This window comes from Cyprinus carpio, chromosome A7, assembly GCF_018340385.1.
Source record: "Cyprinus carpio isolate SPL01 chromosome A7, ASM1834038v1, whole genome shotgun sequence".
In the NCBI taxonomy this organism is placed as follows: Eukaryota; Metazoa; Chordata; class Actinopteri; order Cypriniformes; family Cyprinidae; genus Cyprinus; species Cyprinus carpio.
The window spans coordinates 10,993,375-11,017,717 of record NC_056578.1 but is presented as its reverse complement, the minus strand read 5'-3'; the positions used below and the strand labels follow the sequence as shown (position 1 = coordinate 11,017,717).

The window sequence follows — 24,343 nt, the reverse complement described above, 5'->3', positions numbered from 1 at the left end:
CAGTGGTGCATAAACATGCCACATTGGCAAAGCAATCATTTAAGGTTGCTTTCTAGACTTATACATAACTGTTGAATTTATCTGATAAAATCCACTGGAACTGTGTGGTATGAATACAATAAACCAGCACATAAATGTAATGCTTGGCTGATTTCACACAGGGGAATTAAGGCACTACAGAAATATTTTTTTACTGTAACCATTAGGGCAGCTGTGGCCTAATGGTTAGAGAACTGGGCTTGTAACCAGAAGGTCGCAGGTTCGAGTCTCGGTGCTGAATGAATGAACAGCACTTTCTTCCACCCTCAATACCCATGGGTGAAGTGGTGCGCTGGATATAACTGCCCACTGCTCCGGGTGTGTGTTCACTTCTCACTGCTGTGTGTGTGCACTTGGATGGGTTAAATGCAGAGCACCAATTCCGAGTATGGGCTACCATACTTGGCAAATGTCACGACTTATATACAGTATAGTGCAGATATGGTTTTATAAGAGACATAAAACTAGCACGATGTAGGAGACTACGTTTATCTGTCATGAGACAGTATTTCACAAGAGAATGCTGCTGTTGACTAATCAGAAGCATTCCAGAGAACCACGTAAAATAGAATTAAAAAAGTGTTTACATTCAGGTTTTGTCACATTTATGATATGCTTCTCCTGGTCTTCTGTGTACCACAAGCACATAGAAATTACAATTCTGCAGCACACATATCAGAAACTGGTCTTGCATGTTACTTCCACAACTATAACTCAATGATCAAATTCACTGAAGGGGATAAACAACATTACATCAGTAAAATCTCTTACATCACACAAAATAAACATTACGGGAATGTGCATCAGTGGAGGCTGATACATGTTCAGTGGATAAACAAAAAACACTCATCAGTCAAAGTTTAGATTGTTTTGGTTGTTTCCTAATACTTTTACTTTAAATAAAATACTCTATGAGTATGTTGAATGAACTTGTCAGATACTGGCTAACTAACAGATTGCAAAAGATTTTGAGATATTCTAAAAAGTGCTGGTAACCAAACAATTGATGTTAGCAACTTTTTCCTTACTTTGGAAGTCAGTGGCTACCAGTAACTGTTTGGTTACAACATTCTTTAAAATAACTTATTTTGTGTTTAACAGAAGAAACTTATTTTAGATGTTATTGGAGAAAATATACAGGTGCATCTCAATAAATTAGAATGTCGTGGAAAAGTTCTTTTATTTCAGTAATTCAACTCAAATTGTGAAACTATTATATTAAATTCATTCAGTGCACACAGACTGAAGTAGTTTAAGTCTTTGGTTCTTTTAATTGTGATTTTGGCTCACATTTAACAAAAACCCACCAATTCAGATCTACTTCTAATTCAAATTAGATTATAGTGACATGCCAATCAGCTAATCAACTCAAAACACCTGCAAAGGTTTCCTGAGCCTTCAAAATCGTCTCTCAGTTTGGTTCACTAGGCTACACAATCATGGGGACGACTGCTGACCTGACAGTTGTCCAGAAGACAATCATTGACACCCTTCACAAGGAGGGTAAGCCACAAACATTCATTGCCAAAGAAGCTGGCTGTTCACAGAGTGCTGTATCCAAGCATATTAACAGAAAGTTGAGTGGAAAGAAAAAGATGCACAACCAACCGAGAGAACCGCAGCCTTATGAGGATTATCAAGCAAAATGATCCAAGAATTTGAGTGAACTTCACAAGGAATGGACTGAGGCTGGGGTCAAGGCATCAAGAGCCACCACACACAGATGTGTCAAGGAATTTGGCTACAGTTGCCGTATTCCTCTTGTTAAGCCACTCCTGAACCACAGACAACGTCAGCGGCGTCTTACCTGGGTTAAGGAGAAGAAGAACTGGACTGTTGCCCAGTGGCCCAAAGTCCTCTTTTCAGATGAGAGCAAGTTTTGTATTTCATTTGGAAACCAAGGTCCTAGAGTCTGGAGGAATGGTGGAGAAGCTCATAGCCCAAGTTGCTTAAAGTCCAGTGTTAAGTTTCCACAGTCTGTGATGATTTGGGGTGCACTGTCATCTGCTGGTGTTGGTCCATTGTGTTTTTTGAAAACCAAAGTCACTGCACCCGTTTACCAAGAAATTTTGGAGCACTTCATGCTTCCTTCTGCTGGCCAGCTTTTTGAAGATGCTGATTTAATTTTCCAGTGGGATTTGGCACCTGCCCACACTGCCAAAAGCACCAAAAGTTGGTTAAATGACCATGGTGTTGGTGTGCTTGACTGGTCAGCAAACTCACCAGACATGAACCCCATCGAGAATCAAGAGGAAAATGAGAAAGAAGAGACCAAAAAATGCAGATGAGCTGAAGGCCACTGTCAAAGAAACCTGGGCTTCCATACCACCTCAGCAGTGCCACAAACTGATCACCTCCATGCCACGCCGAATTGAGGCAGTAATTAAAGCAAAAGGAGCCCCTACCAAGTATTGAGTACATGTACAGTAAATGAACATACTTTCCAAAAGGCCAACAATTCACTAAAAATGTTTTTTTTTATTATTATTATTATTGGTCTTATTGAAGTATTCTAATTTGTTGAGGTAGTAAATTGGTGGGTTTTTGTTAAATGTGAGCCAAAATCCTCACAATTAAAAGAACCAAAGACTTAAACTATTTCAGTCTGTGTGAATTGCATTTATTTGATACACAAGTTTCACAATTTGAGTTGAATTACTGAAATAAATGAACTTTTCCACGTCATTCTAATTTATTGAGATGCACCTGTAGTTTAAGTCTTTCCACTTTAAAATTTCACATTTAGTTCAATGTGTTACTTGCTGTTTGTGTTTTTTTTTTTTTTTCATAATTAAATCATGAAATTGAGCAGTTTCTGAATGAAAATGGTTTCTATACCAATTTTTTGTTATAGTGTTGTAGCACTTTTTTCAATATACATGGAGCAACACCAATATCTTCTCCCAGTTTTCCACAGACAAGCTTGTTATTTATTTGCTTATGGCATTTCCAGTACTATACATTATAGAAGTATAAATGAATTGATGTTGTTTACCAAGTTAGACATTGAATATTGAAGTGTTTTTCTGACATTTGTAATAAAATCCGATCAACCACCAGAGTATATCTGTGCAATTTTCTACAAAAGACAGAATTCTTGAACTGAAATGACATTCTTCAGTTATATAACTGCATTCTTTGAACTGAAGGGGGTTGATGCACACAAACTAGAATACATATGGGAGAAAACAATAAGAGTCGTTCCAATGGTTTCCTGAAAAAATATTATCTTCAAAGGCACAATTAGGGCATGAAAAGTCATCTGTAAAAATCTGCTCTTCTCACAAAATATGCTTGAGTTAGTATTTGTACCTTTGTATGTCTCTCTCTCTCTCTATACTGTATATATATAAAATGCAGCTTTGGTTAATAGATACCAGGCAGAATCATTAATCCTTTGCATTTTCATGCATTTCTGGGAATTCTGAAAGGTTACCGCTGAGCATAATCTAATGTCTTTGCTTTTAATATTTCAGCAACCCCAAACACGCATTGTGTTCTCTGGGAACAGCTCTGATAAGGCCATAAACCTTAAGAACAGACATTAACCTATGTCTAGAAAAATATGCCATGAGTCATTTTATGAATTAATGATGAATTGTGGCTATTTATTAGAAATGAAACTTCATTAGCTATGACAATATACCTCATTAAACCTGTACTTGATATTAGCTTTTCATTTTAATGAAATATCACATTGCTTTCCATCCTTTTAAAATGATCTAAAAGGCTGAAGTAGATGAGTAGATCTTAATTTTTCACCACTTTTCTGTAAACTCAAACCTTGAATTGACAGGAAGTTAAATAGTTTTTTTTTTTTAAAGCACTTTTCAATTATACATAAAATTATACTAGAGATAAGACATATAGTTTGCAAAGTTCCATTACTATAAACCCTGTGAGAGATCTAGGCATTTGTGCGTAATAATCAAAAATGGAATAACCTCTAAGTTATAATTTAATTCTGGTCAATGTTTTATGTTGAAATTCTATTCAATATGTGAATCAGATCAATCAAAGCATTGTCACAATGGGACTGTCGAGCTCTAAAAACAATAAAAAACAAATTAAATCTAGTAGATACAGCATGTACACATTATCTAAATGATTTTTAGGCCATGATTTATAAAATAATATATGACTCACTGAAAATATTCCATGAAAAAACATCAACGACCCCAAATGCCATTGGTTCTCACATTCACAGTACCATATGTGATGCACAACACACACACACACACACACACACACACACACACACACAAGACACAGATGTATATATATATATATATATATATATATATATATATATATATATATATATATATATATATATATATATATATATATATATATATATATATATATATATATATATATATATATATATAGTCTGTTTTTGATATCATATGACCACTTCTTTGGTGCTTTTTATGTTTGGTACTGTAAGAATAAACTTACAAATGAAAATAGGCACCTAAGATTATAATTTTTGAGAGAACAAATACAATTTCCCCAATTCAATATCAAACTGTCCATAGCCGTCCACTGTCCTTCTCTTGATCCATATTGTTACATCCTGCAGCCAACCAAAAGACCAAAAGAACACCTACAAAACAATTTATTGAAGGATTGTCTGAAGCTTTCAAACCGTGGGTTGTAACATGCTTTGGCACAAAAGGTTTCAGGTGAAGGCAGGAGATCAATCAAACAATCAGTCTGGACAAATAGAGCACAGTGCCACGGACGAATTACCTTCTGGGCTGAAGTCTGAAGGCATGAGAGAGGGAAAAGTATTGAGAGTTAGCTGTGTTTGTCCTGAAAATAGAATAAATTTATATATAATGAGACAGAAAGATTACAGGGAGGATAGAGAGAAAGAACAGACAGATAGAGAGAGACGCACAGGAGAGGAAAGAGAGAGAGAGAGAGAGAGAGTGAGTGCATATCAGCTCACAACCACTGGAATCAAGGAGAATATGTGTAGGCAGCACATGAACGAGGCAGAGAGAGACAGATGGAGACAGAGAGAGACTGAGAGATAGAGGGTTGGCGGGTGGATGGATGGAAGAGCTGCAGACGAGAAGATGCTTCAGCTTCGTCAATGTTTCCAGCATCATGAGGACAATACAGAACAACCTGCAGAAACGGACTGACATATCAGCAGCTTCCTTCTGATTTAAATCAAGCAGGATCACTAACATCTGGATCACATCAGGTAAAAAAAATAAAAAATCTCTACACTATATTTACTTTAAACGGAAATGCAGATTGTTGAGTTATTTTAACTAAACCATGATAATAAAAGTATACACAATTTAGCATTGATTTTTATCATTCAAAGACTTTCAGGTTTTGTTACATGTGAGGGAAATAATATTTATAAATGCAGATTTTATGTCTGTGTCTGATTTTATGTCTATGGACCATGGGGAACTATGTTGTCCATAGATATTAAATCATTAATAAATGTGTGTGAGGAGAGGAGAGGAGAGGAGAGGAGAGGAGAGGAGAGGAGAGGAGAGGAGAGAAAGAGAGAGCAAGCAGTTACCTTCATTTATACAAAAGCATCAAAAACAGGTTTATACATAAACCTGGCAAGACAATACATCATCTAAAAAAATATAAATGCAATAATAATACCCAGTATAAAAATATGAGTTAAAGGAAACATTTCTGTCCCACTTTTGAAAGAAAAAACAAAAAACAGCCTTACTGATGAAGACAGTAAAACAGATTATACACACACACACACACACACACACACACACACACACACACACACACACACACACACACACACACACGCACACAAATTATGTACTGGATATCATACAGCATTATTTCTAATATTTTTTATGTGTCCATTATTACAATGAATCGCTTTTTAAATGAAAAACGGATGAAAAACAGACTCACTGGTAGCTGCCTCACACTTCTGTTTCTCATGTATTCATAATTTCAGTTCTACGACTGAAAAAAGCTTTAGTAACTCCCTTGCGTACTCCTGGTTGTGAATATCTGCTTTAGTTTTCACCAATATGAGCTGTTATAAGTGCACAGTATCTTTCCTATGTCATTATCAGTAATGTGTGTTTAAAACAGCACTTCATGTCACCTGATCAGATGCTTCAGTATTTCACCACCATCTCAGAGAGGAAATGAAGGGACAGGTGATATTGCTGACCTATTGGATAGATACTTATCAGCAATATTTGAAGGAAATTATATATATTATTACTATAAATACTATTATATAAATGTAAGAACAGCCAGTCCCTTTAAATATGAAGACAATCCTCAATATTATAATTGTTATAAAGACAGATAACCTTTCTGCTATTTCAGGTGTTCATAACTCAATCACATAAATCAGTATATTTCAAGTCATTTATCAAGACCTCAGAAAGTATAAAAAAGAAAATGTCATATGTTGCTTTTTATTTTTATGTAAACTACTATTTACATTGATGCTGACTTTCTTCTTCATTTTAAATTCAGTTATTGAAACCTTAATTTATTTTTGCATATGATTAATGCAGACAAAGTGGTTCATCAGTAGTCCATTTTATATTAATGCCAAGTGAGTTTCACAAAAACATCTTTAGCCTGACAGAGGTCATGTATTATAATGTAATTTGAGTTTGTTTTACAGTTTACAATATAACATTGTTAGTGTATTTGAAGACTGAAGAATAAATACCTGTTGCTGCTTAAAGGAAGCGTGCAGAGCAGAAATATGAGGGTCCTATCACTGTACGCAGGGGGTCTGGCTAACCTGATTAACGGAAAGTCTCATTACACTGACTAGCTGTGCACAAACTACTGGCAGGCTCACACTGACCTCTACTGATGTTCTGTTGAACTAGAAAGAATCAGTTAAAACAAACTGACAAGGAGATATTGAATAGCTATACAAGGTGAAAATGGAAATCTATTTTGTCTGTAAAAACTCAATTGACAGACTCAGACATCTTAACAGAAGCAGAGAGAATAAAGCAGCCGAGTTATTGAAGAGCCTGATCTATTTTTCTGCTGTACTGCCTCCAAGAACTACATGAATTGTCTGCTCCAAGGACAACCTGATTAAACATGAGTACAACAGTACAAACTTGTAGGAAGGAAAGTTATAATATCTTTTGGACCAATATTTCTATTGGTAGGATTCTATTAGATTGTTATACAATACATGTATGAGCTTACATTTCTGAAACTCCCTCATATATGAGATATAACCATGTAGGGCTGCACAATTAACCGAATTTCTAATCGCGATTACAATTATGGATGCCACAATTACGTAATCAAAGCGGCAATTAATTGTCCAAAGTCCACTTGTGTTATTCTGCGTGCTTAAGATGCGTTTTTTTCTTTCTGCATGTTATCTTAAGGGTTTTTCCTATTATTTTAATTTTAGTTTTATTTTAACATTATAATACCATTCATATTTTTACTTTTTTATAGGCCTAATTTAAAGAAGAAACCAATCCGATGTATAGTTGACATTTGATTAATACTATAAAAAAATTAATAGTATAAAAATACGGCATGCAGTTGCATCTAACAATGGTATAAACATATAATACAAAATAGAAACATCATTCAATGTAAATTGTGATAATCGTAATTAATCACAATTACAATTTCACAGGAATAATCAGCAATTATGATTTTTGTCATAATCATGCATCCCTATAACCATGGTATATTTTATATTAAGATTAATAGGATTGCACAAATTATAAGATCATGCTCAATAATTAATATATATATATATATATATATATATATATATATATATATATATATATATACACACACACACACACACACACAGTGATGGACAAAAATATTGGCACCCCTGCATTTCTGTGAGATAATGCACTATTTCTCCCAGAAAACTGTTGCAATTACAAATGCTTTGGTATTCTCATGTTTATTTCTTTTGTTTGTATTGGAACAACACAAAAAACCAGAGAGAGAGAAAAAAAAGCCAAATCTGAGACACTCTGCACAGAACTCCAAAAATGGACTGGACAAAATTACTGACACCCCTCAACTTAATATCATGTAGCATATCATTTGGAAAAAATAACTGAAATCAATCACTTCATGTAACCATCAGTGAGTTTTTTACAGCTCTCTATTGGAATTTTAGACCACTCTTCTTTTGCCAACTGCTTTTGCCGGTGCTTTTTAAAACATGCTTTGGGTCATTGTCCTGCTGTAGGACCTGTGACCTCTGACGGAGAGGCCTACATTGCGCCCCAGAATTCAGTCTGATCTTCATTGATCCTACAATATAAAAAACAGTATTACATATTGATAGTTTCAATTTATGTCGATAAAATAGTCCACAGCAATTCTGCAAAACTGAATCACTTTTATACTACAGTGCAGACCTCATGATGTTGCCACAAGGTGGAGTCTGTGTGTTTGCTAGGAAGTTTACTGAACAAACGCTCTGTTTAAATGCACATCAGAATGTGGTTTCATTGATCACGTACACATTCATTTTCTCTTGTAGCTGTACACTCACTAAATAAAATACCTTCCCTCCAACAGCCAGTACAAAAGTGGAGTGGTGTGATTCAAGCATGAGGCACTGTACAGAGACGTGAGATGCGTACAGATGCAGAGATGAGCTCTTTTAATATTCCCCACCGCAGCTCGCCTGTTCAGACTGATTCTGTGTTGGTCAAGTAGTGCCGTGAAAATAAGCAACCCAATAACGTGACACCCATTGCTCTCTTTCCACGCTATCTCACTCTTTTTGCCGCCTGCAGCAATGTGTGCCACAAACTGCCCCACAAACTGTTTTATTATGGTAATAAGTAGTAGGGGAGATATGACATTTGTGTTATTAATGGCGTGTGGAAATTGCATTAAAATTTAAAAAACAAATAGTAATAGCTTAACATCACAATACATGTCCTCAGAGAAGAAAAGCAAAAGGAATTTTTTTTCTACAAGCATCATGTTCACTAAATGCAAAAGTCCTTGTTTAGCACATTTTCATTTAGTAAATTTAAGATAAATTTACAAATTAATTCATTGTTTTGATAGCTGTATATACAGTCTTTAATATGTAAATACATATATATATATATATAAAGGAACTATATATATATATATATATATATATATATATAAATATATATATTATATATATATATATATATATATATATATTTTTTTTTTTTTTAACAATGTTGGTAACCAAACAGTTGCCGGTAGCCATTGACTTCCATTATAATTTTTATGGCTTCCGGCAACATTCTTCAAAATACAATCTTTTGTGTGCAACAGGTGAATGAAACCCATACAGGTTTGAAACAACTTGAGGATGGGTAAATGATGATAGGATTTTCCTTTTTTGGGTGAACCAGCTCTTTAAGAATCACAGAAATAACCATATATCCTAGTGCCAGTAATATGTATAATTAGTGTGTTCGTGAGCGAGAAGATAAAACAAGGCAGGCTGATACAGAAACTTGCTTTACGATGATAATGATCACCAGATGATGTCCTTTTCAACATAATGGCTCTGTAGGCTGTTGTTGAGTGAGCTGCATTTCAAGACCACCATGCACATGTGCATACACGCACACAAGATGTTTAGCACTGTCTTTGTTCAATGCCCTTTTGTATACAATGAACAGTGTTGGGAAGGTTACTTTGGAAATATGATAGATTACAGATTACAAGTTACCCTATTTAAAATGTAATAAGTAGTGTAACTTTTTCAATTACTTTATCAAAGTAATGTAACTGATTACATTTGATTACTTTTCCTAATCAATGTTTTCAACTAGTAATCATTTTGGAACATTTAAAGCATTCAACACTGATTACTATCAGACTTCTCAAAATCCTTCAATCACTTGAGTTAAGACTATAATAAGTTCATTTTAAAGCACTGCCAACCACAAAATCAGACTTTAGCACCACTTTTTACTTTGAGGTTAAATACAGATTAAATACAGATTATTAAAATTTAGAAGATATTGTTTAATAGTAAATAGTTACACAAACCCAAATAGGAAATAAAACAGATATCAAATAAGCAGGTGTCCTATTTTGTTTCCTAAACTCCTGAAACAATGGTGTCTCATATTTTAAAGCAGTCAATGAAATTTCGGAAAGAAATCAATCAAATCTGTAAGTGTGTGAAAATATTCAGATGTAACCCCCTTTGTAATCTTTAACATTTTCATAAATAACTGTAATTTAATTACACTTTTTTTCATCAGCAACTGTAACAGATTACAGTTAAATTTATTTTGTAATTAAATTACATAATTCCGTTACATGTAACTAGTTACTCCCCAACTCTGACAATGAAACATACAGAGATGCCAGAAAAAAGCATGTAATTGTCCTTTTACCATGATTTTAAAGGGTAGGTGGCCTGTATTTCGGGAAAATGTTCACACAATATAGCAAGCTTTCAATTTCTGAATATGTACAATATATACTGTATATATTCTGGAATTTAAAGCATGTTCATCATATGTTTATTCAAAAAGGTGTACAGTTTGCATTATTATAATTCAAATTTAGCTTGATAATGGAGAGCCTGACAGAGAGAGAGAGAGAGAGAGAGAGAGAGAGAGAGAGAGAGAGAGAGAGAGAGAGAGAGAGAGAGAGAGAGAGAGAGAGAGAGAGAGAGAGAGAGAGAAACTCTGGTGTTAGAGGAAATGGTCAGAGAACAGTGATTTGAGTTTTCTTTTCCAATGTGGACCCATTCTCACTTATTCTCTTTCCCTGTTTTTCACTCCCTTGATCTTTCTCTGTCTTTCATCATGAGCTCTTCCAGCATGTCTTAACTCACTCTGGGTTGTATGTGTGAGATGGTCCACCCATGACCTGCTCCTCTTTCACAGTCCTTCTTTTTTTATTCCACTGTGCTCTGTGCTCCTGCTGGTTTTCACTTTTTGTGTATATGTTCAAGGTCCATTTCCCCCCGTCACTCTTTTCTCTTCTCTTTCACTCACTTCACTTTCCTTTTCAACCACTCTTTCATTCTCCTTGCTTTCTAGTATCATCCTCATTTCTATTCCATCCCATGCTTGTCTAAACCTTCTAGCATTGCTTCTCCTATATGACCAGAAGAGCACATCTCAGACAGACAAGAAATGGTCATTGCTTTGTGAAAAGGCTTTTGGTTTGGCATCAGCAGGTGTCCTTATGGAGATTATAGCACTGAATGCACTACTTACCAGGTGAAAGGGCTTTGTAGATAATATGATTTTCCTTTCTCCTCCATTTGATACATCAAGGTTAAATATGTATCATTAAAGCATTTTGCAGTATATGCTAAAATGAATTTATTTGTATGATGAAATAAGAACCATTTCACTATAAACAGGAGGCAACTCTTATGACGCATTAAAACATGAATTAAATATACATTGGCATTCTGATGTAATTACACAAGCTTCAATCTGGATCCAACCCTTACAAAGATCTGACATGACCGAACACTTGAGAAGAGATGACGACAACCCTGAACCAACATACAGAACTTCCAAATTTTGCTATAAGTTTGATCTTAACATACAATCATTGCTGTTAATAGTGTTCCCTGTTTGTTTGAATTGAATATATGTCATTAACTAACCACATGATTTTTACTGTACATTTCTGCCATATGGACATCACCTTGACATAAACTACTCCTAAATATAATGTAGAAACTTAAATTTTCTGTGAAGCTGCTTTACAATTAAACATGAATTGATGTGAATATATTTATATAGAGTTTACACAATACAGATTGCAAAGTAGCTTCACAGTAACAAGCAGGAAAAAAATGTTGAAAATATTAATTATGAAACAAACTCATTTTAGCTATAAAGCAGCTATATAGTGGATAATATTTGTCATTATTTGGCTCAGGTAGTTCAATGTTGATTCAATTCAGTTTAATAACAGTGCCAATGTTGCAAAGTAAATTCATTTTGAAATCATTTCAAAGGCAGCTCTACAGAAGACATTGGTGTCATTATAAAGCTGTTGAATCAATTCAGTTTAATAACAGTCTCAGTGTTGCAAAGTCTGTGTACAGTACATTCTGTTTATTCAATTTTTATTATTATTTTTTTTTATATTCAAAGCAGAAAAATATTGAAAAGCTTTTTTATTTGAGGAAATTACCTTGGTGGTAATTATGCTAAAGGAAAATACATTTGGGCTATAAATACATGTACAATTTAGACCCATTATGGTTTAAAAATTGGTTTAAAAATGTCCCCAGGAAAAAACGCACCATAGCCATTGTTATTAGCAATAACACAACTGGGCGCTTGGACTTATCTAGTCTTAGCAAAATGTTCCATTTTCTCAAACAGAGATCTTTATCTCTCTCTGTTTGAAACTGTAAAATTGAATGGCAGGGGAGAGGAGCAACTTTTATTTATAACCAGGGCTCCTGTGGTCAAAATTCGGCTCAGTTTTGTTTTCTTCAGCATTAGCTGTTTTTTATACACTGCTAGGGCAAACACAAAGCCGTGAGGAGGTGCAGGGGTTTGTGTTTTCTGTCCTCTTCTTTTCATTACTTTCTCATTTAGTTGGCATCACCATGGTCGAGACCTACAGCAGGATGTTTGCTCTTTATGAAGTCAAAGGTGTCTCGGTGTCTTTAAGTCTTCTAATTGAAGAGGTGGATGGCTGAGAGAGTTTACGGACAAACTCACACACATTCATGCATCCACAATGACACACGGATGACAAATATATTTCACTTCTAATCTCTGAATCCATTTTATTTCCAGAGTAAATAGAAATGCAGACACACACACAGACAGGGATGAACAGGTGTCAAGGGTGAATATTTTTTCTTAATCTGTAATTTCACCTTTCCTATTAAAAATGCTTAAATATTCTTAAAATAAGATAAATGACCACAGAAAATTACTAATTATTTACTATACATTGCAAATATATATAGTATATACTGGGAATGGTATATTTTCGTATATAATGGTTAAAGAAAAAAAAACTAACAAAACAAAAAATAAGTATAATAAATTTAAAATAAACATAGATTATTTGGAAAAATAAGCCCTATTTTAACCTTTGTTAAGAAAATCATTAATCTAAAGTGGTGTTCCCAGTTCCCAAGTGAAAAAAAAAAGAGAAAAAAAATATTAGTGAAAGTGACGTGACATACAGCGAAGTATGGTGACCCATACTCAGAATTTGTGCTCTGCATTTAACCCATCCAAAGTGCACACACAGAGCAGTGAAAACACACACACCGTGAACACACACCCGGAGCAGTGGCCAACCATTTATGCTGCGGCGCCCGGGGAGCAGTTGGGGGTTCGGTGCCTTGCTCAAGGGCACCTCAGTCATGGTATTGCCGGCCCGAGACTCGAACCCACAACCTTAGGGTTAGGAGTCAAACTCTCTAACCACTAGGCCACGACTTCCCCCAAGTTCATTAAAAATGACCAGCTTTTTAAAAATTGGTTGTAAATCTGTCATTACACTATATTATCATCAAATCTTGGAATCAATCTTTTCATGCACCTGAGATTTTGAAGGTAAAGGCTCTATTTATAGATAATTTTGGCAATATATACTCTAAAATGGAGGTGCATAAGCGCATATCAGTGAGGCCTATGATCAATCAGTTCTAAAAACGAAATGCACAATCTTTGCTAATTTAAAGAAGACAAGAAAAATATTGAATTAAATTTAACTGAAAAATATTAGAAAATATTGAATCCAATAATTGGTAATAATGTAGCAAAACATCACATTTAAAAGCTTTTTGATGGCCGGATTTTTGACCCGGGAAACACCACAAGTGTAACAAGTTGGGAGGAAAATCCCTATAATATATATATACATATATATATATATATATATGTATATATATATATATATATATATATATATATATATATATATATATATACACACACACATATATATATATATATATATATATATATATATATATATATATATATATATATATAAACTTTTGGGAAGTTGTTATACTCTGTCCAATGCAGTAACATTAACTAACTTTTTTTTCCTTTTTTTTTTTTCAAAATTACTGAAGGTCAAAATCCTCTTCATTACTGGAACACAAAGTTGCTTTATTTTTTTATTTTTTTTAAATGTATTGCTTTAAGGATGTTTAGATACTTTTACTTTTTTGCACTGAATAGGCACTCCTTCTATAAACTTTATGACTGCTATCAGTGCATTTAGCTAACATGTTTTTTCTTTATTTTCTATTTTTTTTATAGATCATAAGGACACCTGAAACAAAGGAATACCAGCAAGACAAAGCAAACTAAATGTATTAAATGTAAAACTCCTGTAGGCATCTCTCTTTTATGGTGGTACGGTGGAAGAGCTTCAACTCCAGATGAACTAATCAATATGCTGTGGATCACATTCTCCACTGGGAGGTTGTTCTTGCGGCAAGAGCACATAAAGAGTAATGCTGAATACTTTGATTCACAGACTTAATTTCTTTTTAATGAGCTGGAATGTGTTCCCTCTGTGAAGAATTAGAAGTTAAATGATTCTCAGTGAGCTATGCCCTTCAACACCTTCACACTCTCATAGACAATCACAGGTTTGCTTAGGAAATCGAAGAGGAATGCTCAAACTGCTTTTGGATTCCAGAGTTCTGAAGGAACTGGAGTCCCTTAGGAGATGGAGATGAGACTCATGTGAGGCTGTCGGGTTGGTCGCAAGGACATGCGTATTGGACTGGTGCAAAAAAAATTCTACGACACTAGTAGAGGAAAAAGTAGAGGAAAAACTAACAATAAGACATTGAGTGACATTTGGAAATCACATACAGAAAGGACCAACTTGGGTACAACATATCCAAAAACACAATTCAATACAACATAAAATGGCTGAACTTGCTGGATACAATGGCAGCGAAAGCTTCATGTTCTCAACTGGTCTGCCTTTCAACTCTACTGGCGACTATGACTATTATGAACCTGACCCCGATGCCAGCAAGATCATCATCCCCTCCATCTACGCACTGGTGTGCTGCGTCGGCGTCACAGGAAATGCCATGGTCATCTACGTCATCCTCAGGTACGCCAAGATGAAGACGGCCACCAACATTTACATTCTCAATCTCGCCATTGCAGATGAACTCTTCATGTTAAGCGTCCCCTTCCTAGCGACTTCGGCAGCGGTGCATCACTGGCCGTTTGGTTCGCTCATGTGCCGTTTGGTTCTCAGTGTGGACGGCATCAACATGTTCACGAGCATCTTCTGCCTGACCGTGCTGAGCGTGGACCGCTACATCGCAGTGGTGCACCCAATCAAAGCGGCTCGCTACCGTCGGCCGACCGTCGCCAAAGTAGTCAATGTTTGCGTGTGGGGACTTTCGCTGCTTGTAATTCTGCCCATCATCATCTTTGCAGACACAGTGCCGGCGCAGGACGGAGGAGTGGACTGCAACTTTCTATGGCCAGAGTCCTCATGGTCAGAAGCGTTTGTGGTCTACACATTCCTACTGGGTTTTTTGCTCCCCGTGGCAGCCATCTGCCTGTGCTACTGCTTGATCGTGGTGCGCATGCGAGCGGTGGGTCTAAAAGCGGGCTGGTTGCAGCGGCGGCGCTCTGAAAAGAAGATCACACGTATGGTGCTGCTGGTGGTTGCCGTTTTCGTTCTCTGCTGGATGCCGTTTTATATTGTGCAGCTGATTAGTGTGTTCCGCAAACCGCCGGACCCCATGGTGACTCAGCTATTTGTCATTCTAAGCTACGCTAACAGCGGCGCCAACCCCATTCTCTATGGATTTGTGTCGGACAACTTCCGCCGCTCATTCCAGCGCATCATTTGCTTCCGCTGGTTGGAGAACGGACTGGATGCTGAGCAGGTGGACTATTGTGCTGTGGCCCTGCGGCGTCAGACCACATGCGGCCCACCGGATTTTCCAAAGGAGTGCTTGGCTTCCGACATGGTGTTTCGTAATGGAACCTGCACATCCCGTACCACCACTCTGTGAGAGGGTATTCAATGAGAGTTTATAAGGATATTTGGCTCCGAAATATAAGTTTTGTCATTATTTACTCACCTTTATGTAGTTCCAAATCTGTACTTTCTTTATAGATATTTTGAAGAATGTTGAGAACTAAACAGTTTTGGTGACCACTGGGTCCTATAGTATACGCACACAAAACAATTTAACAGATTTCTCAAAATATCTTTTTATGTCAAACATAAGAAATGTATACATGTTTGGAACAAAATGAGGTAAATAATGACAAAATTTATTTTTTGGGGGTGAACTATCCCTTTCTCGTTTCATTCACTGAGACTTGAAGTGCATTACCAATTGGCAAATGATAGTTGCATTGGCTAAAAGCTCATGCAATTTATTTCTGTTGAAAATGAACACAAAGGTAGACCACTCTGAGCAACATGGTCTTACAAGTAGAAGTTAAAATTGTTACTGTACCCTAATATTTCTTTAGTCTACAATAATCCTACCATGATACTAATTAATTAAAATAATTCATGCATTCAGATTTAAGCATCTAAAGAGAGGAAACAGTTGTGAGAGGAGACAGTCCGGTGCATCTGTATAGATAACAACCGAAATGTTTGTTTAATCTTTCATGAGCTTTTCATCAACTGATGTGTAGACATTATTTTAATTCAAATGTGCTTAAGGGAATGGTTAACATCAATCACACAACATGATGTGGTAATTAGAATACACAATTTACACCTTATGGAAGTGTGATCACATTTATCATTGCTAAGCATAATTTTATGTTTTTATGTGTTGACCAAGAGAAAGCTGCTTGCTTTAAAAGTGACCTCTGTGTGAATGATGCATTACTACACTATTAACTATTTGTCTGAGAAATTTCATTAATGTGACTGCAACTTAATAGGTCAGCAAGGTCAGTATATTTGGTGCTCTTGATGAAGTCATGAGAGAACGAGGATGTGTTATTTCTCAGTTTGCCTTAAAATACTACTGAATTGCCATCAAAAACTATTTATGTGGTGTAGATTGCCCAGCAAGACCTCATTATGAACAACCAATATCCCCTTCTGTTAATTTTGTGATGCTTATGTAATAATGTTAATTGTAGATTAATTGTAGATTAATGTTTATATGAAACATATGTTCAAATGGTTATATGATTAGTTTGTGGATTCTAATTCTGTGTACTTCTGAAAGCACAATATCACCATAACAAAATACTTCATTTGTTCTTGCTTAAATCATTATTTATTTTATGTTTGTGAGCCAAATGAGCCCAAATTTACTCAGTTTACCCTGCTTTAAAACTGTGTTGTGGATACAAAATGTTGATATTTTAAAGTAAATTTTAAAAGACAATAAAAGTTGAGTGAACCTGGTCAAGCGTCTGCTGTTTGTCTGGAGCAGCGATATTGCATCACATAGTGAAGAATTCTTTCAGCTGCAGCAGCATCATATAAAAGGTGTTCGCTGGAATCGCAGTTGACACTGAAAGACACTTAAGTTTCAGACAAGTGGAAAGCTAGTCAACCAGGTTTCAAGCCACTGACGAAAAACCACTGTTATTTGTGCTTGTTTATCATTCTTAAACATTTTGAGGCTTTCCATCTGCTCAACCGATTTATTACCCCTCAAAAAGAAAGCCATGGACTGGTTTCAATCTAATGACATCTGAAGTGACACAGATGTGGAAGATTGCCCATTTCTTTCCTTTAACCTTATGACATGAGTTTGCTCAATGCATTAACTCTTCTTTCAGTATGGCAGAGTTGCTGCCACACAAAAACAGAAACATTGTGAATCCGGAAAAAATAGCTGGTTTTGTTTAGTGACATGATTCATTTTTATTTCCTGGAAGACATAAAACTGCCTCTAACCAGCAAGAAATAAACACAGAGGTGTAGTTACTTCAACACATCCTAAAGAGACTTATCATAGAAGTGGATATGCAGGTTTCATAGTAGATTTCACCATGTGTTCAGCCAATAAATCAGGCCAGCCGCAAACAAATTAATAAATCACAGAAAAGCAGAAAACACAAATAAAGAACACATGTCAGAACATGCTTTGTTCTCATGTTGATGGGAATATGGAGGAATAAGCATCTATTTTCTGTCCACAATTATGTGTGGGAATTTTCATCTACAAAGAATGTGCATTTGAACTTGAGACATCAATTTGGAGTCCTATCAAGTTGCATGCAGTGACTCATAGTAATTTATTTTGCATGCATGGTGATGCAGCCATACAAATGTATTGATTTCCAGATATATACAAGCTTGAATGCTACCTTTTAATGCATCTAAAGCATGCACAAATCATCAAACTAGCATTCTTACAATAGAAGTCAACTATCTGTTCACTATTCTGCAGCATCAATCAGAAAAGACATAGTGCTCCCAGATGAACCGCTATGAGCAGAAACAAATGCGTGTTTTACTGCCTCCCTGCTTTAGTCATTAAGCACACGTCACTGTTTTAACACACTTTGTAAACACTGAACTTTCACAGCCGTAAGATCAACCAAAGGACCCAGGATCATTTGAAATCATCCACTGCAGCTGACTCAAATCATAGTGTAAATATTACTGTCAGCATCTGCAAAGCCAGTAATAAGGACACATGGCCACATGAGTGAATAAATTACTGGAGATGTCTGAGAGAGAGTGAGAGAGAGAGAATGGGGAGGGGAGAGAGGAGAATGGGAAGAAAATAATAGGAAGTAATAAAGTGAATATTAAAGATGATAGAACACAGAGTTAAATAAAACTCTACATATAAATAGATTAATTGTAGATTATAGCATTGCTGTTATTCAGAAAAATATGATCATTCACTTAATGATAGTATTAATTAGATGACAATAACCATATGTGAACACCTCACCATGGCAAGAGAGTTTCTTCACTCTCAGAATAAAAAGGTACAAAAGTTGTCACTGGGGCGGTACCTTTTCAAAAGGCACACCTTTGTACCTAAAGAGTCCATATTGGTACCTTAAAGGTACATATTAGTACCTAAAGTGAACATATAGTACCAAAGAGGTACAAAAGTGTACCTTTTCAAAAGGTACCATCCTAGTGACAGCTTTTGTACCTTTTTTCTGAGAGTATTCCATATAAACATTTTCTACTGGACAACATTTGCTATGTTTGAAATATAGCTTACTACATACAGTACATATTGTTCCTGTGAAGGCAAAGGTGAAATTTCAGCATCCAGTATTGCTTAAATGTTGCTTAATATTTTTGTGTAAACCGCAATGCATTTTTCAGGATTCTTTTTTTATGAACAATGTTAAAAAGAACAGCATTTATTAGATTTCTTTGCTGACACTCTTGATCATTTTAACACATCTTTGCTGAATAAAAGTAGCCTATTATTTTTATTTTTTTAATCTTACTGACCCCAAACATTTGAACAGCAGAGGAAGCAGGTTATGTATTATGCGCACGGCCACATGCATAAAACTTGCATACTGTGCACAGAATATATAGTATATTCTGCAAAGTAGTATGACATTCTGAACATAGCCATTAAACAGAAAACTCCAAATGTGCACTAAACACTTTTTCACCTATAGTGCTCTGATTGTAATTTACTGCCACTGTTGAAATTTATTTATTGATTTATGTGTTGAAACTGCAAACTATTATTTATTTTTTACTATCCACAGCCTTCTTTGCCTCACACCAAATCCATTTGGTAGAAATTATGGGCCATACAGTTCTGTTATAGAAACTCTCTTACACACTGTCAGAATTTTTTTTTTTTTAAATATTGTACCTTTAGAGGTACAGCAGCTTGTTACTGGGGCAGTACTTTCTTTAACCCTAAAGGGCGCATATTAGTACCTTAGAGTAAGGTAAATACAGAAAGGAGTACAGGGAATGCAGAAAGACATTTAACTTTAATTTATTTTTACACAGTCCTGATGAAACTATTGAACTTATAGTAGCAGATATATTTACACTTATTCCATGAGACAAAATAACTAAATTTACAAAAATTATTTAAGTTTTCATACCCTTAGTTAATATCACACATTGCCTTCTTGTGCATCCATGACTGTTTATATAGCTTTTTGTGAATTGTGTCTAGTTTGTCTTAAGCAGAAAAGCTGATTCTTGACAAAAAGACTCCAGGCACTGTGATTTCTTCAGTATCCTTGCTCTGCACATTTGAAATCTTCCCAGTTTGTAAATATATGTCACGAAAGGTTGCAAACAGTAACTGATGGTCAAAAATGCAATATTTTGTCTTCATGTATGTAAACTTTTAAAAAGAATGTGTATGTTTTTTGGGGGGTGGTTATACTATATGTAAAGGAAAAGTTCACTAAAAATAGAAATGTATTATCTACTTAAAAAAAGGAATTTATTTTTGTTTGTGTGTGTGCTTGTGTGTATGTGTGAGACCAGAAATGTAATATTTTTTTTTACTGTAATCTTCCACTCCAGTCCTCATTCACTTTAATTATATTGAAAAGAGTGGCTAGGTTATTCTTCACAATTCATCTTTTTTATGTCATACAGGTTCCGAACAACATGAGGGTGAGTAAAAGATAACAGAATTTTATTTGTATATAATAAACATCTGAATGATACTGCAGGATGGAAAGCCTCAAAATGTTTAAGAATGATGAAACAAGCACAAATAACAGTAAAAGATAACAGAATTTTATTTGTACATAATACACATCTGAATGATACTGCAGGGGTATGTAAATATATGAAAAAAAGAAATTAACACTAATGAAAAGAATTCAATGTAAAGAACATGCTAGGATGGTCCTAATCATATATTCAGTGCTGCCACTGAAAGCTTTTACTGTTGATCAAGATGGACAGAACTAATCACACTGAATCCTCTGAAGGTCCCACACTGGGTGACTGGATTGTCAAAATAATACCCCCAGTGCTGAGCGTATATTTTTACCAACAACTTTTACCCTCAATCACAGAAAGATCAAGTTGGTCAAGCCTTTAACTTTAGACCAATTACAGAAAGCCTGAACAAATTTTAGCGTATAGATGTGAAAAGCAGTGCACCTTTGAGACAGGGTGGCACTAAATAAGGTCTCTACAGTATCTGAGTGAATTTTTTAATCAATGCCGAAGCTCATTACCAAGCAATCTCATAGCGACAGTTAACTCTTCTGCCTTTAAGGCAAAAATTAAAGGCAGAGTGAGTCAGTGAATTTATCTGCTAGCATTTAGATGCTCAGTCCCAAGGCTACAGAATCTCTAAAAAGCCTAACTGCAATTGGAGAAGTTGGAAAAATACAGACTTAATGGAGTCAAACAAGCCAGTAGCCTTCTCAATGCTATTTGTTCTGAATATTAATTGAACAGAAATACAAATTCATTCATTTTAATGCATTAGCCCTTCATATACCCTCATGTCAGCATGTTAAATTTTCTTGAGTGTGATTTTTGCGATGTTAATGCAAAACTATGATTCCCTTCAGTCGATTAACATGTGTTCTTTGCTCCATAACTAAATGCAACACAATTAGAATTACCAAAGTACCAGAAACTATACATTTATGCAAATTTCATTTACTCTATATCTCCAAATGTCAGCATAGGAGTAATTTAACTGCAAACTATTATTATCTTTTGCAAATATTGTCTCTCGTTGTCCAAATAAGCTTTATGCAAACATTAAATGAAACGTTTCATTCATTGCTAAAAGACCTCGATTTGACAGAAATATTATTTAAAAAGGTAATGGAGGAGATGTCATAAGCTGCTATAGATGTGAATAGGTTAAAATCATGCAAGATCTACTTGCTTTATTCTTAGAGTTTGTTTAATGATATCTTGTGCTCTTTGGATTATGGAGATGGGGTCATCTTAATTCTCTTAGATCTCAGTGCAGCATTTGACACAATCACTTTAATGTTATTTTAATGTTATTAAATCGCCTGTAGAGAGTGGCTGGTATCCAAGGGGTTGTATTAAGTTGGTTCTCCTCATATCATAAAGACTGAACATTCTCAGTCAATTTTGGCAAGCACAACTCATCCTCAACATTGATCACATGTGGGGTCCCACAAGGCTCCGTTTTGAGTCCTCTGCTTTTTTCTCTTTACATGCTTCCTCTTGGCTCTGTCTTTCAGAAATATGATATCTCTTATCACTGTTATGCTGGCGATAAACAATTTTATCTTCCTGTCAAGACCAGAAATGGATTTTATCTCATGCCTGGAGGAAGTTAAAATGTGGTTGTCAGAAAAAGTGAAATGGGGACAAAACTGAGGCCATTGTTTTTGGATCTTCATTGTGTTGGTCTAATATTGGAAATCAACTAGGTTCTTTGTCTTTAACATTGCACAACAGAGTTAAGAACCTAGGTGTTATCTTTGATTCATACTTATTGTTTGATAAGCAGATAAACTCTGTTATCAAAGGAAGCTTCTTTCATCTCTGATCCATGGCCAAATTAAAACAGTTCCTCTCAAAGAAAGACCTAGAAGTAGTGATCCATGCACTTATTACATCCCGGCTTGATTACTGCAATTCATTATACAGTATATAGGTCTCTCTCATTCCTCTATATAGTAATTGGTCCAAAATGTAGGATAGACTTTTGACAAGAACCAGGAAGACAGAGCACATCACTCCTGTTCTCTTTTCAGAAGCTTTTGAGCTTTTGCAGTTGCGGTTCCTAGATGGTGGAATGCACTTCCAGTTGTGACATCACTGACTGTGCTGCATTGGCACAGTGTAACCGAAAGCCATCAAAAACCACTTTTTGCAAATTAATAGGGGTTTCTGTGGGTAAAATTAAGAGTTAAATTTTGTAATGATTATAATTATTTATGGTTTATATGTGGAGAGTTTGTTTAATGTTTAATGAGTGTGTGTAAATGTGTTAAAGTAATTGAAGTACTAGGGTGTATACACTTCATACTTACCTATTTATGGTATTGTCCCAGAGTAGGGGGTGGACTCTGGCCTATAAAAGGGGAAGCCAGAATCAAAGTCTTTGCTTGTTTAACAAGTCAAAGCGAGAGAGCAACTCTAACACTTGCATACTGTGGATACTTACCTGTAAACATATACGTTTAGACTTTTCCCTTCTTTGTTATTTCTTTGGTACTTTGGGTTTTGTTGTGCACTGGAATGTCTATTTTAGCACTGTAAATAAAGTTCACCTTGCACAAAAGTCTTGTTGTGGAGTGAGCATTATCATTATCATTTTTAACATATTTTATGGACACTTGTTACATACATCCCCAAGCGAGCTGGTGGTGCTTGCTTTACCACAATGGCAGACCTTATTTCAGGCATTTAAACAAAAACCCATTAAAAAAAAAAAAGTTAACTCATATCCATGTTTTGGCTTGCAAAAAAAACGTCATCCCTGCAGCACTCTATTTTGAGAATTAAAAAAATTCACTTGTTCTAAAGCCACCTTTCATGTTCTTGAAAGCTTAGTGTTTGATGTAGAATTGTAGTGACTCTGGCTTCCGTTTAAATGATTGAACACAAATAACTGATCCATGATATCACAACTGAGGCAGTCATTTAATTACTACCAACATTAATCTTCTTCTGCCTTTACTGTGTTAATGAAGTTTAAATATGATGCCAGATTGTTTCTTTCATAAAAAAAATCCTCAAATGTGATGCCATTTTCTCTTTGTCATTTTTTTTTTCCAACCAGTTTTTGTTCATTGGCCATGAATGAAGCAGAACCATAGATGAATGCTGACTGAAAATGTCCACAACCCCAAGGGAGCCACATGGAGGAAACATAGGACTCAGTCAATCACAGCGACATTTCCTCAATGGTCTATGGTATGAGTATAACATTACCGTTACCATAAAGCACCTGTCACACTGCTAATGTCTATTGTGTGTATTCTGGAAAGATTGTCCTCAAAGATGCTTTTTATGTGCTTGTGGCAACAACTGTTATCAGCACAAATGATTAGATACGACAGCAATTTCTAAAGCTCTGGGGCGTAGTCATATTTTTCCTTGCTACATTATGACCCTCTTCCAACGTGTCAACATGACACCATCTAAAAGAGAGCGAGAACAAAAGCACCTTGCCCAGTAATATTATTAGAATAAAGGTCAAGTAGGAGCTCTTTTACTGTCTACATGTCCTTATCATATTTTGTCAGAGATATGCAGGCGACAGCAAGAAAAAAAATCTCAGAGTCTCAGAACTGGCTTCTCTCTGGTCATAGGGAAGGTGGCAGATTATGACATTATGATTAATAGAAATGGCTAAAAATAAAACGGTGCACAAAAATGAGGGTAACCACCTCAATTTCGTACAAGGCCCTCCTGT

The 24,343-nt window shown here is 35.5% G+C and overlaps 1 protein-coding gene across 1 annotated transcript; it reads left to right on the top strand.

The window, feature by feature from the left end:
* Nucleotides 1-4,980: 4,980 nt before the first annotated feature.
* LOC109073691 (somatostatin receptor type 1-like) lies at nucleotides 4,981-17,411 on the top strand. The gene is made up of 2 exons (XM_042759613.1): nucleotides 4,981-5,257; nucleotides 14,307-17,411. Exon 2 carries the CDS (start codon nucleotides 14,927-14,929, stop codon nucleotides 16,040-16,042), a length of 1,116 nt encoding a protein of 371 aa, XP_042615547.1. The 5' UTR covers nucleotides 4,981-5,257; nucleotides 14,307-14,926; the 3' UTR covers nucleotides 16,043-17,411.
* The last annotated feature ends 6,932 nt before the right edge of the window (nucleotides 17,412-24,343 follow it).